The 15528-nt window shown below is 39.6% G+C and overlaps 2 protein-coding genes across 2 annotated transcripts; both read left to right on the top strand.

Moving 5' to 3' along the window:
* Positions 1 to 414: 414 nt before the first annotated feature.
* Positions 415 to 8799, top strand: hhatlb (hedgehog acyltransferase like, b). Its single transcript, XM_061064295.1, has 12 exons — positions 415 to 608; positions 2545 to 2682; positions 4338 to 4405; positions 4493 to 4606; positions 6086 to 6280; positions 6380 to 6589; positions 7081 to 7252; positions 7356 to 7500; positions 7588 to 7623; positions 7711 to 7912; positions 8005 to 8146; positions 8240 to 8799. The coding sequence occupies exons 2-12, from the start codon at positions 2577 to 2579 to the stop codon at positions 8443 to 8445; spliced, it is 1596 nt and encodes a 531-aa protein (XP_060920278.1). The 5' UTR covers positions 415 to 608; positions 2545 to 2576; the 3' UTR covers positions 8446 to 8799.
* Positions 8800 to 11062: 2263 nt separating this feature from the next.
* klhl40b (kelch-like family member 40b) lies at positions 11063 to 15455 on the top strand. The gene is made up of 6 exons (XM_061064276.1): positions 11063 to 12378; positions 13556 to 13716; positions 13827 to 13934; positions 14064 to 14249; positions 14641 to 14790; positions 15050 to 15455. Exons 1-6 carry the CDS (start codon positions 11251 to 11253, stop codon positions 15159 to 15161), a joined length of 1845 nt encoding a protein of 614 aa, XP_060920259.1. The 5' UTR covers positions 11063 to 11250; the 3' UTR covers positions 15162 to 15455.
* The last annotated feature ends 73 nt before the right edge of the window (positions 15456 to 15528 follow it).

Below are 15528 nucleotides of genomic sequence, written 5' to 3'. Positions count from 1 at the left end.
AGGCTTTGACCCTCCCAAAACAGATCTGGCAACTATGAATATGGAAAATAGCAACAAGAGAAAAGAGTTCAGAGGTCTTTTTTTTTATCAAGATGTTAAAAAGAAATACAAAAGCAAGGACAAATCCTGTAATGACAATGAAATGTACATTATTTTTAAGGGGGCATTCATGCATACATTGACTGCAATTAGCCCAAATAAAGATATTTTGCAGATGTATTACCTACTTACTACTGCAGTAAGTGTGTTTAGGTATCTTTTTTGCATCTCAGGGTGGTGGCTGATATAATTAAAAAGTAGAGATAATACCCCTGTATTGGATGTCTTACAGTGTGTTACAAAGACTTTACAGCTCTCTTGTTCCGCCCACTGTGTCTCAGTGGTCAAAGTATAAATACATCATGTCACCTTTTAACCGGTGGCAGCTCCCTGACAGGGAGTCAGAGGGACCCACAGCCCACCGTGCTGTACACGCCCAGCACATGATAAAGTCTTGAAATTTATCTAAATGTAATTTCACGTTTTTTAAATATCCGTTTGAACAAAGAAAAAAAAAAACAGTTGCATTTCATCGGGATTTTCTTGGAGCTTCAACTGCTGCATTCAAGGTCAGTATCACAACAGGTGGTGCAGAGGACAAGCTGAAGTGCACGAGCGGAGTGGCATTTTAACAACAGGCATCTCACCCGGGACACTGTCGAGAAAACAGGCAAACATTTAAAAGGCAGCGAGATAAATAGCCCTTACATCATTACTTTTAGACCTCAAACACCGATTTGAACGTGTTTTTTTTTTTTTTAAATCAGCTTTAAAAGGTTAAACAGGCTGTTATAATGGATGAGAACTAATGAATGAGACAGGAGAGAAGTTGTGAGGTTATAAATAGCACGCAGCTGTACTGTGTTAATGTCTTTTCCTCTTATCAGTGTGGAAAATGAGCTCATTTTCGCTGTCCCTTCACTCGATAATCACAACAAAGTCAAGCAGATAACGGTAATCAATGATGCTTACTTCAAAGGCTTAACAACCAATCATTTTACAGGGACACGTGACGATTAGAAAAGTAAGCCGCGTTTTATGTCACGATGGATCGACATTTAGTATAATTCAATGGGTGAATGAAAAGGTGCCTAAATAGTGTGTGCTAAAGTAGAAGTGTTCAAAGCTCAGGTGCATTTATTGCTCTTATGCTCTTAAGTAGGCTACAGTTGTGATAAACTTCACTTCACTTTTACCATTGTAGTTTTGGTCTACTGCACTAGGCCGACATAGTTAAAAATATCACACTTATACCTCTTTATTTGACAGATAGGCTAATAATTTACAGATAAAGCTGAAATCTATTTAAAGCTTATGAAACATGAAAACTAGCTTACAAAATACATCAATTTAATCAGCTGCACATCACCATCTATATCATTCCATTAGCTTATATTGTAGGCCTATACAATTATATTAATAAAGCAATGAGTAAACGAATATTTAATTCTGTTAAGTGCCATTTTGAATGTAACAGAATATTTATATATTAAGACACTGGCCTACTTTCTTTCAAGTAAAGCATACACCTAAGATAAGGTTTGGCATTCATTTGTTCTTTGGTAAGACGATGTTAAATAAATTGTTGAGACAATAAAGGTTTGTGTGAATGAGGAGTTTTACAATAGTGTTGGACATGGTCGAGGTAGTACGGGTAGTACAGGGCAGTGCTGGGATGTAAGTTGACTTTATAAAGTATGTACTGTCAAACACTCAACTGTTCTTTAAGCTCTGTAGTTTACTTCTATGCAAAAGTATCCATAGATGCTAATGCATCAATAAACTGGGACTATAATGTGACAGGGATCATAAAACATAAATACTTTTCCTTTGATTTTTTACTATGTAAACTAGCCTGTTTCTTCAGTACAATTGTAAGTAGAAGAATGTTTACTTTGAAAGGGATACATTTTTACAGAGTATTATTGCTACTTCCTCTTTCACCATTTGCGTTCTTTCCTAATGTGAAATATGCAGATTAATATTTAAATGTTGTTTTCATGCACAATCTCTCTCAGAAATATGATGGAGAAAGGATACAGTTTTTTTCCTAGAAATGAAATACTTAGGTAAAGTATGGGGCAGAATTCAAAGTATTTGTTCTTCACTACTTTCATTTGTACTAATAATGTGTCTGTGAAGGTACGTGACTTGAAACATGATAGAGAGCTAAATAAAGATTGATTGACAAGCACAATTGTCTATTTTTAGTTAGTCGGAATAAATGTTTCTCATACAAACATTGAAGAGGAATGGTAGCACTTTCTCCTGAGTACCGCACAGTGTGTTGATAAGGTGTCGTCCCTCCTGCTGAGTGAGATCCAGGAGGTCAGAATGAGAGATATGATCGGGGTAATGAACAGATTGACCACTGTGTGAACCATCACAATTCTGTCAGAGAGATTAGGAAGCCCTGGAGTGCTGTCACATCATGGGTGTCACTGCACAAGTTAAACCTGTTTTTTGAGTTGTACAAATACAACGTGAAGTTGTCTGTGTTTCTAGGAGCTTGCACAGCTCTTCCTGTCTCAGTGACCATGGGGATCAAAGCTGCTCTTCCCAGGTATGAGGTCTACTTCTACAACACCGTGCTGGGTCTGGCCATGTTCTGGGCTGCTAGCTGGATCTTTGAGGTGTCCAGTTGTAAGTATGAGAAAGCACACGCCCTCTTTTTGTTACACTCAAACACAGATGGAAAGAATACTACACTGTCATTCTTTTGAGGTTAATTTAATTATTTGCTATTTGTTGAGTCTCACATTCAAACACTTGAAAGTGCTTGATCAAATTTGCTGAAAACTTCTTAATCTGACTTATTAGTCTTTGATTTTCTTATTGTCTATAAACCCAATGAAGAGGGCAAACACAGCAAAGTTATATGTGCAATCATGTTTTGTGTTTTTTAGATCATATTAAACATGTATTTTTTAAGCTCTCATTGACATCAGTCAACCCACAATGTTTTCAATGATTGCAGCTAATTAGACCCAGGCTCAGGTTGATTCTGGTGGAGTCACAATCTTTTGAAGGCAACCCTTTGCACAGTGTTTTAATGGACTCTGAAGCTCCTTCAGTGAGTGACTAGTGATGCCTTATAGTGTTCTTCTGAACCACTTAGAAGGTCCTTTTTTCCAGCAGCAGTCAGCGATTTTAATGAACATTGTTCATTGTGGCTCTGATTCATGGCTGTAAGTGATGTCTCAAATGGTTTCAATGGTGTTTGTTATTAATTTACTTGTGTATGGTGATTGTTCTGTCGATATTGATTGTCGTGTGAATGAATTAACCAGGTTGCAACCTCTGGGGATTAATAATGTTCTCTAATCTAAAACTCAATCTAATCCATATACCAATAAACATGTAAAATATGTGCTCTAAAGATGATAACTGATCACTTTGATCCTTTTCCTTGCATCAAATGTCAAATTTCTTCTGTGGATGTGAAAATTACAGGAATTAAACTTTACATGCTGGTGAATATTAAACATGATGCTTGGTTGTTTCTTGAATAAGGGTGGAAAAAGCAGGGTAACTATCAATTTGATAAAAAAAAAAAAAGAAGTAATATATGGCCCACAGTAACAATAATATCATGACACAGCGTTTCTGTGAAGATTGATATATTGCAAGACAATTATCAAATTTGCATTTGTTTTTTCTATTTATAAGCATTACATGCTGATATACTGTACATACATGTATGTTTATCTGATCACATTTATCTTCCATGCAAATGTATTATTTTTTCATTATGAAGTGAATTCTTCCCATGACAAATTGTAGAAGATGACCAATCCCACAGTGGAGACATTTATTTTGACAAACGCCAGATTCAAGCTTCTTTAAGATAACAATGACTGTAAATTACAATATCATGCACTTTCTTTTACAAGCTGCACATACATGCATGCATATGCTGCTCAGATAGGCATGCAAACACAAAACCCTCCAGGTAATGTTTTATTTCTACAGAACTCAGTGCAGTATCTATAAAAACAAAAAAAAAGAGGCCTAAATGTGAACCAGTGTGGGGTTTTGGTCACATACACACAACACAATGTGCAGTTCACATATAGGGGCAGTGTGACTGTGTGAGTGTGAGGAGTTAGAGCTATGCAGACCACGCAGATCAGATCAGGTGTCAGTATTAATATCACAGAGCAGAGGAAGAAAATAGGTCCTCAGTTGGCCCTGCATACTGTAAGTTAAAACAAACGTTTCACATCTGCCTTCAGGGACAAGAACGTTTGACTGAAGATTTGAACATGTCTTTGTATTTCTCTTTGTCCTGCTCTCAGCCAGCGCAAACAGAAAGACGTTTAAAACCAGCGTGAAGCCAGGATGGTACTACTTTGGGAGGAAGATGGTGAGGAAAAGTGTGTAGTTGAAGACATTTTGTTACTGCTGTTAAACCTTTTCTTAGTTTATATTCTTCTGGTTCTGTTTTCTGCAGGATACGGCTGATTCAGAGTGGATGATGTGGTTCTCCACCTACAGAGATCACATCCTGTTTGCTCTCTCGGGTCACGTGCTCTTCGCTAAGATCTGCTCAATGATGGCTCCGCAGGTGATTGTCTGATTGATGAATCGATTAACCAACGCAGCAGGAGTGTAGTAACACTCCGTTTTAATGATCAGAGCAAATCACTCGACCTCTTTTGAATGGGGGGAAAGATACAATACAGTTTTAATTCTCTCTATGTCGGTGTGACATTTTAAATCCTCTTTGTCACTATTTATTTTTACAACATTGCACAGCAGCTTTTTATATCGTTAGACAAACATTAGATGATGAATGGGACCAGGTGGAGGGACGAAGACAGAGGGAGAGTCAGACGGCTAAAAGAAGAATAATAAAAGAGACAACAAATGAAAACAAAGCTCCACAGAGCACAATCACTTGTGCCAGTTAATCTGGTTAACACCAGTGGAGCACATGTCAAGTGTCAGCAGAGTTTCATGCTCTGTTCCAAACTGTTGATCTGAGAATGTTTCGCACTTTGTGAATTGTTTGCTGAAGCTCTTTTAGTGAGGTTAGAAGGCAATAAGAATTATCATGATAGAGAGCCACAAAAGTAGAAATGTTGAGGAGAGTGAAACTGATTATTTGATTATCAGAAGTTATTATGCCGCATTGTCGAGACGTGTTTTAAGAACCTGTAAAACTGAAGACTGACATTCATTTTGTTGAGGATCTTTCAAAAAATTACCACACAATGGTACTCAGATCTTTAGTTATTAGAATAAATACTTCGTTTCAAGTCAAATTCCTTTATTCAGAATGAGTATGATTTCAGGTTCTCATCATGAAAAATGTCCCCATACAAAGTGTCACATAATTATATGTAGATAATTATTTTATGGTTGATTCGTCCTCATCAAAGCACGATTGGAAACTTTAAACTTGGTGTATGTATTTTTAAAACTAGCCAATTTGCAAAAGTGACTTTCTACTATTGCTGTCCTACTATCTCATCCTACACTGTGGCTCAGTGGGAGGGTCAGTCCACTTTCAATCAGAAGTCTTGTGGTTCGATCCCCAACTATTGCCACATGTCGTGGTATCCTTGGGCAAGACACTGAATGCCAAAATTGCTCACGCTGCCATGCCGGCGCTGTGTGAATGGAGTAATGGGCAGCTGGGTACTTAACGTAGCAGTGTCTGCGAACAGTGTGTGAATGTGGTGTGAAAGGGAGGGATGTGACGTATAGTGTTAAATGCAAAGTTGTTTTACAACTCAGTTTCAACTGAGTATTTATGTATGAGGAAATGTGGGACTCCCGTTAGAACTCAGCAATGAATCAGAATCTACAGTCCTCACAGCCCTCCTGGGTTTGAGTCTGACCCTCAATATCTACTGCATGTCTTCCACCACTCTCTCCCAAATATTCCCCATCCATGTCTTATGTTCCACCAATAAGGGCTTGAAATGTCCCAAAAATATATATTTTAAAAATAGAATGAGGAAATGTACTATGTCACCATTTTGACTTTGTTGTATCTTTAGGTTGCATCATGTGGTTACACTCACTTTCTCTCCCACAGTACAGGTCGTTGGTGTACATGGTGTACGGGCTGCTGGCTGTATGGACCAGTATGGGCTGGACCTACGTTACCCTCATGCTGTCTCACTGTATCCTGCTCTACAGCATCTCCTTAGTGAAAATACGCTGGCTTTGCTTCGTCACAGGTCTTTGCACACTCGCTACGTTCAAGTGTGAACCCTTCGTGTCCTGGCAGGTATGACACTAGAAAAAATAAGAAGCTACAAAACACAGATATTTGTTGTCAAATGTCCAAATTTCTTATGTTTTATTTGACCAATTCCTCTCCATGTAGGCGGGTTTTGTGGATGGGGACTTCGAGCTGCGTCATGTTCTCTACTATGGAGGATGTGGCTTCACCATAATGCGCTGTATGAGCTTTGCTCTGGAGAACTGCGAGAGGAAAGATGGAAACTACAACATCCTGGAGCTGCTCAAGTACAACTTCTACCTCCCCTTCTTCTATTTTGGACCCATCATGACCTTCGACAAGTTTTATGTTCAAGTAAGTGTCATGGAGATTTGATCCCCAGCTCAGCCAGTGTTGTGATTTTATCGCCCTGGACTGTAATGAGCAGTGAGTCAAAGTCCTTAAAAACAAAGCACCTGTTTGAGTGTCATGATCACAGTCTTTTGCATATGACTTTGGTTTAATACCAGGGCAACCAAAGAATTTCCCCGATTGATTTAAATACAGTGTGGCCTGAAGGGGTTAATCCAACCAGTAATAAAAAGAGAAATGAACAACTGAATGGATGAATATCATTTTCATTATTTGTAAGAACAAGCCATAATGACAACAATAGTGAAAGAGTATCAAAATACTTGTATCTGTTAATTTTCATGTACAAGATTGAGACTGAGTCGGCCTACATCATCCATCATGATCACATAAACACTGTATCCTCATTCACAGTCAAAGTTTTCTTCCTGAAATGTATATAAGCACAGCAGAGGTTTCTGATTTTGTGACTTTGCGTCTGCTGCCCCCTGCAGGCCAACAAGTCTGACCTGACCAGGAAAGAGCGGGAGATGTGGAACATCAATCTTCAGGGCTTGATTTATCTGGGAGTCATCCTCGTAGTGGACGTCCTCTTCCACTTCATGTACATCCTCACCATCCCCTCTGACATGAAGCTTCTGAAGCACGTCTCCGACTGGGCTCTGGGTCTGTGCCCCCTCCAGAAAACTACCCACATTTATTCTTTCACATAATATTCTACCTTCTGCGTATTGCTCCTTAATGACTGATGGGACTGCTTTGTTTCTAGTGGGCCTGGCTTACTTTAACCTGGTGTATGACTGGGTGAAAGCAGCCGTCATGTTTGGAGTCATTAACACCATATCCAGATTGGATCACCTGGACCCTCCAAAGCCACCAAAATGCATCACTCTGCTCTACGTGTTTGCCGAGACGTGAGTTGTGTTTTCACAACTTGACCACATTTGGCAAAATGATTCCAAATATGTCAAACTAAACCTGTGTTTCTTTCTCCTTTGCAGTCATTTTGACAGAGGGATCAACGAGTGGTTGTGCAAGTCAGCATCTCAGAATTATGAGAAAATCGTTTTTTTTTTTCTCTATTTGGTCAAATTGAAATGCTGACGCAGTGTTGTTTTCTGCAGGTATGTGTACGATTACCTGGGTGGAAAACATGAGAATGTGGTGGAGGAGCTGATTGCGACACTGTGCACCTTCGGCGTCACCATCTTGTGGCTGGGACCCTGCGAGGTGGTGCTCATCTGGGCTTTCTTCAACTGTTTTGGCCTCAACTTTGAGCTGTGGGCTGCCAAGGTCTTCTCCATGGAGCCCTTTGCTTCTTTTGAGGTTTGTACTGGGTTACATTTCAGTTTAAGAGCAGAGGTAATTGATTTTTTAAAATGCTCTTTTTTCCATGTTAAAAAATGTTTATTTTCCAGATGGCGATGTCGGAAGCAATGTCCAGACGTATCAGAGCCATTTTTAATACCTTCAACTTCTGGTGCATTGTTCTGTACAACATCCTGGCATTGAACAATTTGGATTTTGCCAAGTTGGTCGCCAAACGTCTGCTTCTCAAAGGTGACTTTGTTGCTTTTATTTTGAAGAGGATATTTATTCAAGCCATGCCATTTACTTCAAGCTTAATTAACATTTTTTTTTCGGCTTTTCCAGGCTTTCCTTTTACCACCATCATCGCCATGTTTGTGACCTACTGCCTGATTCAAGTGATCAAGGAGAGAGAGAGGAGACAGGCCCTTATCGATGACCCTGATCCTCTTCCTCCTCCTCCTCCTCCTCCTCCAACGGCCGCCACGAGCGCTGCAGCTACGACTGCCGCTCAGCCAGCAGCAGATCCCAGCAAGGAAAAGGCCGAGTAGATACTTAACGTTCTCTTCTCCATGCTTATAATGAAGGATGTTAACAGCCAGCAGCGTTATCTCCAGTACAGATTTTATAACATGAAATATGAAACGCTGAAGTATAAAAACAGCATAAACTGTAAATACCTTTAACATCATTTTACTGCGTTTATACCTAAAGTGGAGAAATAGAACTAAATCCCACTTTTGCTTAACAATAACAGTATATTTATGTATATTACAACTGTATTCTGTTCAGTAGTCACTGGAAATGAGTTACAGTATCATTTATACTGTCAAATTTTTTAGAGAATAAAAACTTAACTACAGGTTTTGGAAAACATTTCAATAAAGCAAAAATTAAACTGAAAATGTGTCCTTTATTTAAATGATAATGGAGAATTTCAGATATAAATGACTGGCTGTGCTGGATATTTAAAGTAGATGAGTCACTGTTGAGGCTTGTCATCACCGCTGGGAGGTATTTCTGCAGCATTACATCAGCAGTTCGCAGCTTAAGACTTCTACGAGGCCTACAAAGTCAAGCCCAACACGTGAGGTCACACACCACTACATAGACTCGACAAGACTTCTGATATTCAGTGATGGAAACTAAATTTTGAATCTGTTACATACCCCCCAGTAAACTAAATCTGAATGAGAGGTTGCGAGTTGGGGAACTAACTAAACACGGCACCAAAACAAAAGTTAAGTGGGAGTCAAAGAAGGGAGGGGTAATGGAAGGAGTCACAAAATGGCCACACACAACTGGGATCTTCATTCAAAACAAAAGCACAGAAAGCCAACTGATGGCGTTCACGCTCTGAATACACACAGCCAACGGAGCAAAGAGACCTCCACTCCCCTATATAACCTCCCAGCCCAGCTGCTTGTCATCAGCCATCAGGTGAGGGAGAACATCACAGGTGAAGACAATAGCTCCTAATGAGCAAGAAAACCTGTGCCTTAGGAATCTATCCATAACGTATCCTAACAGTATGACTACTGTACGTTACATTTATTTGGAATATAATGCGACAATGTCATCTTTTATGTTCCACTTTTCTACTGTTTTTTTTCCCCTTCCCCCTTCCCCCTCCTCCTGTGCTCACAAATTATATTTAAATATTTACAGAAACTTTTATTTTAGTCAGGTTGACCCCGTTAGGTATGACACATTTTTCAGAAGCTGAAAAAAAAAATTGAGATAAAAAAGTCAAACATAGAATCTAGTCAGACATTGTGTAATTATGAACACTATGAAATTAGAATCTGTGTGAAAAATTGTAAGACGTTCTTCAAAAGTATTTAGCCTACAAAAGGTTTGAAATCACATGCCCACGTGTGCCGCAGCTTCTTCACATGCGGATAATTACATCAGCAGGTAAAGAGTCTTAATTCGTGATTGGATGCACCTGTGGAGGTAACCACATGTCGAGAAACTCATCATGCATGTCTCACTTTGTGCTGAATAAAGTCACAGATGGCTTGAAATGTCTGCACAAATAATTTTTGTCTGTTCTGCCCAAATTTGAGTCAAAAATATTCTTCAGGTGTTTGCAGAACATTTCTTAATTTTCTCCTCAGCTTGAGGAACTCTTAAGCCTCTTAAAAGTCCTCCTCACTACTCCTTACACCTTAGGAGCTCTCTTAAGGGCTAAGACACTTTGTGAATAACTTTCATCTTAACAAGGATCGAGTCCTAACTTTGAGGGGAAATTCTTAGAAAATGTCCTGATTGTAAGAATGTTCATAGAATTTTGTCACTAGGAGCAACTCTTAGTACTTAGGAGTATTCATGAATATGGCCCCTGATCTAGATCAATATCAATCAATCAATCAATCAATCAATTTTTATTTGTATAGCGTCAACTCATAACAAGTGTTATCTCGAGACACTTTACAAAAAGCAGGTAAAAGACCTTACTTACTGTTATGTTACAAAAAGCAGGTAAAAGACCTTACTCATTGTTATGTTACAAAAAGCAGGTAAAAGACCTTACTTATTGCTATGTTACAAAGATCCGGCCTATCCATCATGAGCACTTTAGCAAAGCAGCAAAAGTTACAGTGGTAAGAAAAAACTGCCTTATTAAAAGGCAGAAATCTTCGGCTGGATCCCCGGCTCATGACGAAACAGTCATTTTTTTAATGTAATTTCATTGTATCAAAATGTAAAGGATCTCTAGGAGAATACCATCTTAATATGTTAAGTAAACAACTCATCGTTCAGAAACTTCAACCTGAAGACATCCGAGGAGAACACAACAAAGTTTATTTGATTTGTATCTGATTGTTGTGTGTTGCATACTAAAGGTATGTGTATATTGTAAATGCAGTAACAAACTGAAAGAGTAACACTGCCACTGTAATGACTCAGTCACAGAGACCCCCCAGGGGGCACCCTCCTACATCACCTACTCTAGATGCCTCATGACTCAGGGCAGACACATTACCCATGATGCCATGTGTCAGCTGCTAGAGAGTGGGTGGACAGTCCTGGAGAGTGGATGGACAGTCCTGGGGGGTGGGTAGGGGTGGGGTTGGGACTTAAGGGTGGATATTACGTTTCATGTTCTAGAATGAAGCCCATAGCTCCACAGTGAGCGCCCGGGCTATAAATAACCCACCAGTTGGAGCTCAGTTGAAGGGTCAGGACAGCTGAGGAAGTGGGCCGTCTCAGGGTTCAGCTGGTGTGGACTGACTGTGCTTCTGAATCCTCTTTCCAGGCTTGTAACTACAGCTACTCCGCTACAAAGGAGATCAACTTTTGTTTGATTTGAAGCCCCTGAAAGGCTCCTCAGACCCTCCCATCCAGGAACAATGGCGCTACCCATTAATCCCATGGATGAACCCAGAATGTACCAGCAGACGTTGCTTCAGGACGGCCTGTACGACCTGCTGGAGAACGACAAGCTGGTCGACTGTACGCTGAAGATCAAAGACAAGGAGTTCCCCTGCCACCGGCTGGTCCTGTGCGCCTGCAGCTCCTACTTCCGCGCCATCTTTCTGTCTGATCTAGACGAGAGCAAAAAACGAGAAATTATCTTGGAGGATGTAGAGCCGGGTGTCATGGGGCTGATCCTAAAGTACCTTTACACCTCCAAAATCAACGTGACAGAGCAGAACGTCCAGGACATCTTTGCAGTGGCTAACATGTACCATATCCCTTCAATTTTCACTGTGTGTGTGTCTTTCCTCCAAAAGCGCCTGAGTCTAAGCAACTGTCTCGCTATCTTCAGACTTGGCCTGATGCTGGACTGTCCCAGGTTGGCTGTATCTGCTCGAAACTACGCCTGCGAGCGCTTCCAGCTCATCTCCAGAGATGAGGACTTCCTGCAGTTGCTCCCGAGTGAGCTTGCAGCCATTTTAACAAACGACAACCTGAACGTAGAGACGGAGGAGTTGGTGTATGAGGCCTTGATGAACTGGGTCGCCCGGGATGCTGAAAGCAGAGAGAAAGAGCTACCAGGTTTGCTGGATTGTGTTAGATTGCGTTTGGTCAGCGAGGATTTCCTGAAGGAGAAAGTGGAGAGAAACAAAATGATCTGTTCAAACTCAGAGCTGCAGCAAAAAGTCCAACTGGTGAAGGATGCACATGCAGGGAAATTTCCTGAGGTTAAAAAAAGTAAAAGCAAAACGGAAGATGCTGAAGCAGAGAAAGATGGAGAAAATGAAGAAAATGAGGAGGAAGAAGGTCTTCTCCCGGGCATCCTGAATGACAATCTGAGGTTCGGAATGTTTGCCAGGAACCTGATCATGATGGTGAACGACACGGGCGCTGTGGCCTACGATCCGACTGGCAACGACTGCTATGTAGCGTCGCTTTCCACACAGATCCCCAAGAACCACGCCAGCCTGGCCACCAAGGAGAACCAGGTCTTTGTGGCAGGAGGATTTTTTTATGATGAACTGAACAAAGAGGATCCACTTAGCTCGTATTTCCTGCAGGTAGGGAGTCCTTTAAATCAAGTTTGATGAGAAATGTTCACAACTGGAACAAAATGTCAACTTAACTTTTTCTTGGAACGTAGTTTGTTAAAGTCCTGCAGAATACTGCTGACGACTAAGAAAGTAATAAACTTAATATTTATCCTTCAAATAGGGAAAATAAGGAATTCTACGAATATACAACATATTGCCTCCTCTGTTAAAGGATATAACATATTTGAATTTAGCTAATTAAAAATCACTGGCCAAGTTAAGCGTAACTACGGATACGATATGAAACGAAACTATACGAAAAGGTATAAAACAGTATGATAGATAAGGGCTATGTTGCACACATGAATCATTTTACAATAAAGGAATTAGGGGATAATTGATACAGTGTAAGATAATCATATAATGATACATCTGCAGTATCTGATCAGTTGAAGAACACAAAATGTTCCTAAAATGTTGGAGTACAGTTTTAAAATATGTATTCACTGCAATTAAGTGAATAAAGTAATACTTCTCTTAATGTATTCTCTTAATTTCTAATCCCTGCAGTCTGACATTATCCCCTTTTTTCTTCTGTCAGCGTTTTCTGTGACAAATTAAGTTCCATTCCCAGTACCATCATTAATGTAATACGTGCCACCATGAGGAGTCATGAAGTGGTGACACGGTTTGAATTGGCAGGGAAATCTGTTGAGAGAGTCATATCTTTATTTATTTAAAATATCTATGTTGGGATAATAATTGAATCACAAGAGTCAGGATGAGGATATAATGTCATATGGATCTAATATCCCACTCGAGTCCAAATGATGAGTTTTATTTTGCTGTGAAGCATTTTAAATAGTAATGGGGATCCAAGAGATACCAAATATGTCGTCAGGGTGATTTTTTGGTTTGATAAAATGATGTACAAGACATTAATATTATTGTATCTTTCGGAGACATCTTCTAATAGATGAATTAAAAAGCTTAGATTAGTTCATAAATAATGACAACATGTATAATATTACAATCAAATATGTTAGCCCCTTTCAGCCTAATTCATTTTGTTACATATGGGGAAATAAAAATCAATGTTGACGTACGATGTTATATTTGTGTCTGTCAGTATGTGCTGAAGTATGTCTTCTTCAAGTGGTTGAAGTGGAACACATTCACAAATGATTGTCTCCTGTGACCTCAGTATGACCCGGTTAGCGCTGATTGGCTGGGGATGCCTCCCATCCCGTCTCCCCGCTTCCTGTTCGGGATGGCCGAGGCCATGAACTCCATCTTTGTGTTGGGTGGGAGGGAACTGAAGGAGCAGGAGCAAACGCTGGACTCTGTTTTGATATATGACAGAGAGTGAGTACTCGTTAATGTGACAAATCTAAAGAGTGGATGAGGAATTTAGAGAAATAATTCACCAGACTGCTAACGTGAAGTTACACTTTCCCGGTTGTTTCTTTTTACAGATCTTTTAAATGGAGTGAATCAGAGCCAATTCCTTACCCAGTCTATGGACACCAAACAATATCCCACAATGATGTAATTTATGTCATTGGAGGAAAAGGAGATGACATGTGAGTATTCTGTGTAATCAGGATATTTTGTCAATCTGTGTTAACCGAAATATTTACTTTGAAAGAAAGTTATACAAGTGACAACAAGTGAATGGCCGATCTTTGACATTCTTTGTCTGTTTCTAAAAGGAATTGTCTGAAGAAGATTTCCGCGTATGACCCTTTGAGGTTTGAATGGAAGGAGCTCGCGCCCATGAAGATTGCACGTTCTTTATTTGGAGCCACTGTTCACAAGGACAAAATATACGTGGCAGCAGGAGTCACAGACACCGGGCTAACGGATACTTTGGAGGTGTACGACATCGCTACCAACAAGTGAGTTCCCCAAAATCAAGTTTCACACTGACAAAAAGTGAATTCATGAATGTAACACACAAAAACTGGCACCCACCCGTGCTTTCACTTATGTTCACTTTATTTGAAGGTAGTTGGTTGTTGGGGAAATACAAAAGCCAAGGATAACCGTGCAAAAACAATTATTTTATTTTATAATAATAAAAGGAAGAAATGGATGTTCATAGCCTCCATAGAGGAATTAATTCAAAAAGGAAGGTGCATTTTAATTTAAAAGGTTTAACTAAGTTCAATTTGTGAAACATGCTCCTTCTTTTTTCTTGAATTAAAAGAACTGCTAAATGAAATGTAGAAATATTCTGTATTGTAACTTACTCAAATGTACCTGTATGTGTGTGTTTCCCTTTGTCAGATGGTCAGACTTTGGAGTATTCCCTCAGGAGCGTAGCTCTTTAAATTTGGTGTCTCTGGCTGGTGCGCTGTACGCTGTAGGAGGGTTTGCTATGATGCCTTTAGAGGACAGTGAGGAGACGGTTCCCAAAGAGATGAATGACATCTGGAGGTGAGACATAACAACAGACATCAGACATTTCACTTAATCCATAGTGCTACAGGTACAGTATTTGTTAGCCTTGGTTAGGGCATTTATCTATAATATCAGCCTTTGTCACATAAAAATCTCATTTTCAGCAAGTCAGGAACAATATTAAAGTTTTGCTCTGTTATGTTAATTTACCCAACAAATTTGTATATTTCTATTCAAGATATGTACATAAAAATCATATACCAGGTACCATGACTATGTCTGTAATCCTCCTCAGGTATGATGAGACAGAGAAGAAGTGGAACGGCATCCTCAGAGAGATCCAGTACGCTTCAGGGTCCACCATCCTAGGGGTCCGCCTCAACACCTTGCGTCTCACCAAGTTGTAAAACCTGTGAAACAGTACTTCACAGGAGTCATGGTGACATTAAAACGTCACCGAGTGAATGTGAGGAGTCATCTATGATCACTTTATTTGATTGTATATCATTCTATAGTAGTTCTTATTATCTAATTGTACTTCTAGTTAAACATTGGGGTCAATCTTTTTCAATTGGAGACTTTTATATGTGTTTTAGTGGTTTTGTTGAGATTGTTAAATAAATTGTTGAGATTGTTAAATAAATTCATCTGTAGCCTGATGACTTTTTGCACTGTATGGAATAAAATTCAAGTATTTAATATGCAGTCTTGATTTGATTTAAAATGTGTAGGTTGAAGGTGTGCATTTCCCAACAGATGGCAGCAAAGTATTCA

This window comes from Labrus mixtus, chromosome 19 (genome assembly GCF_963584025.1).
Source record: "Labrus mixtus chromosome 19, fLabMix1.1, whole genome shotgun sequence".
In the NCBI taxonomy this organism is placed as follows: domain Eukaryota; kingdom Metazoa; phylum Chordata; class Actinopteri; order Labriformes; family Labridae; genus Labrus; species Labrus mixtus.
Note: the sequence above shows the minus strand (reverse complement) of the source record. Positions and strands in the feature narration are given on the sequence as shown.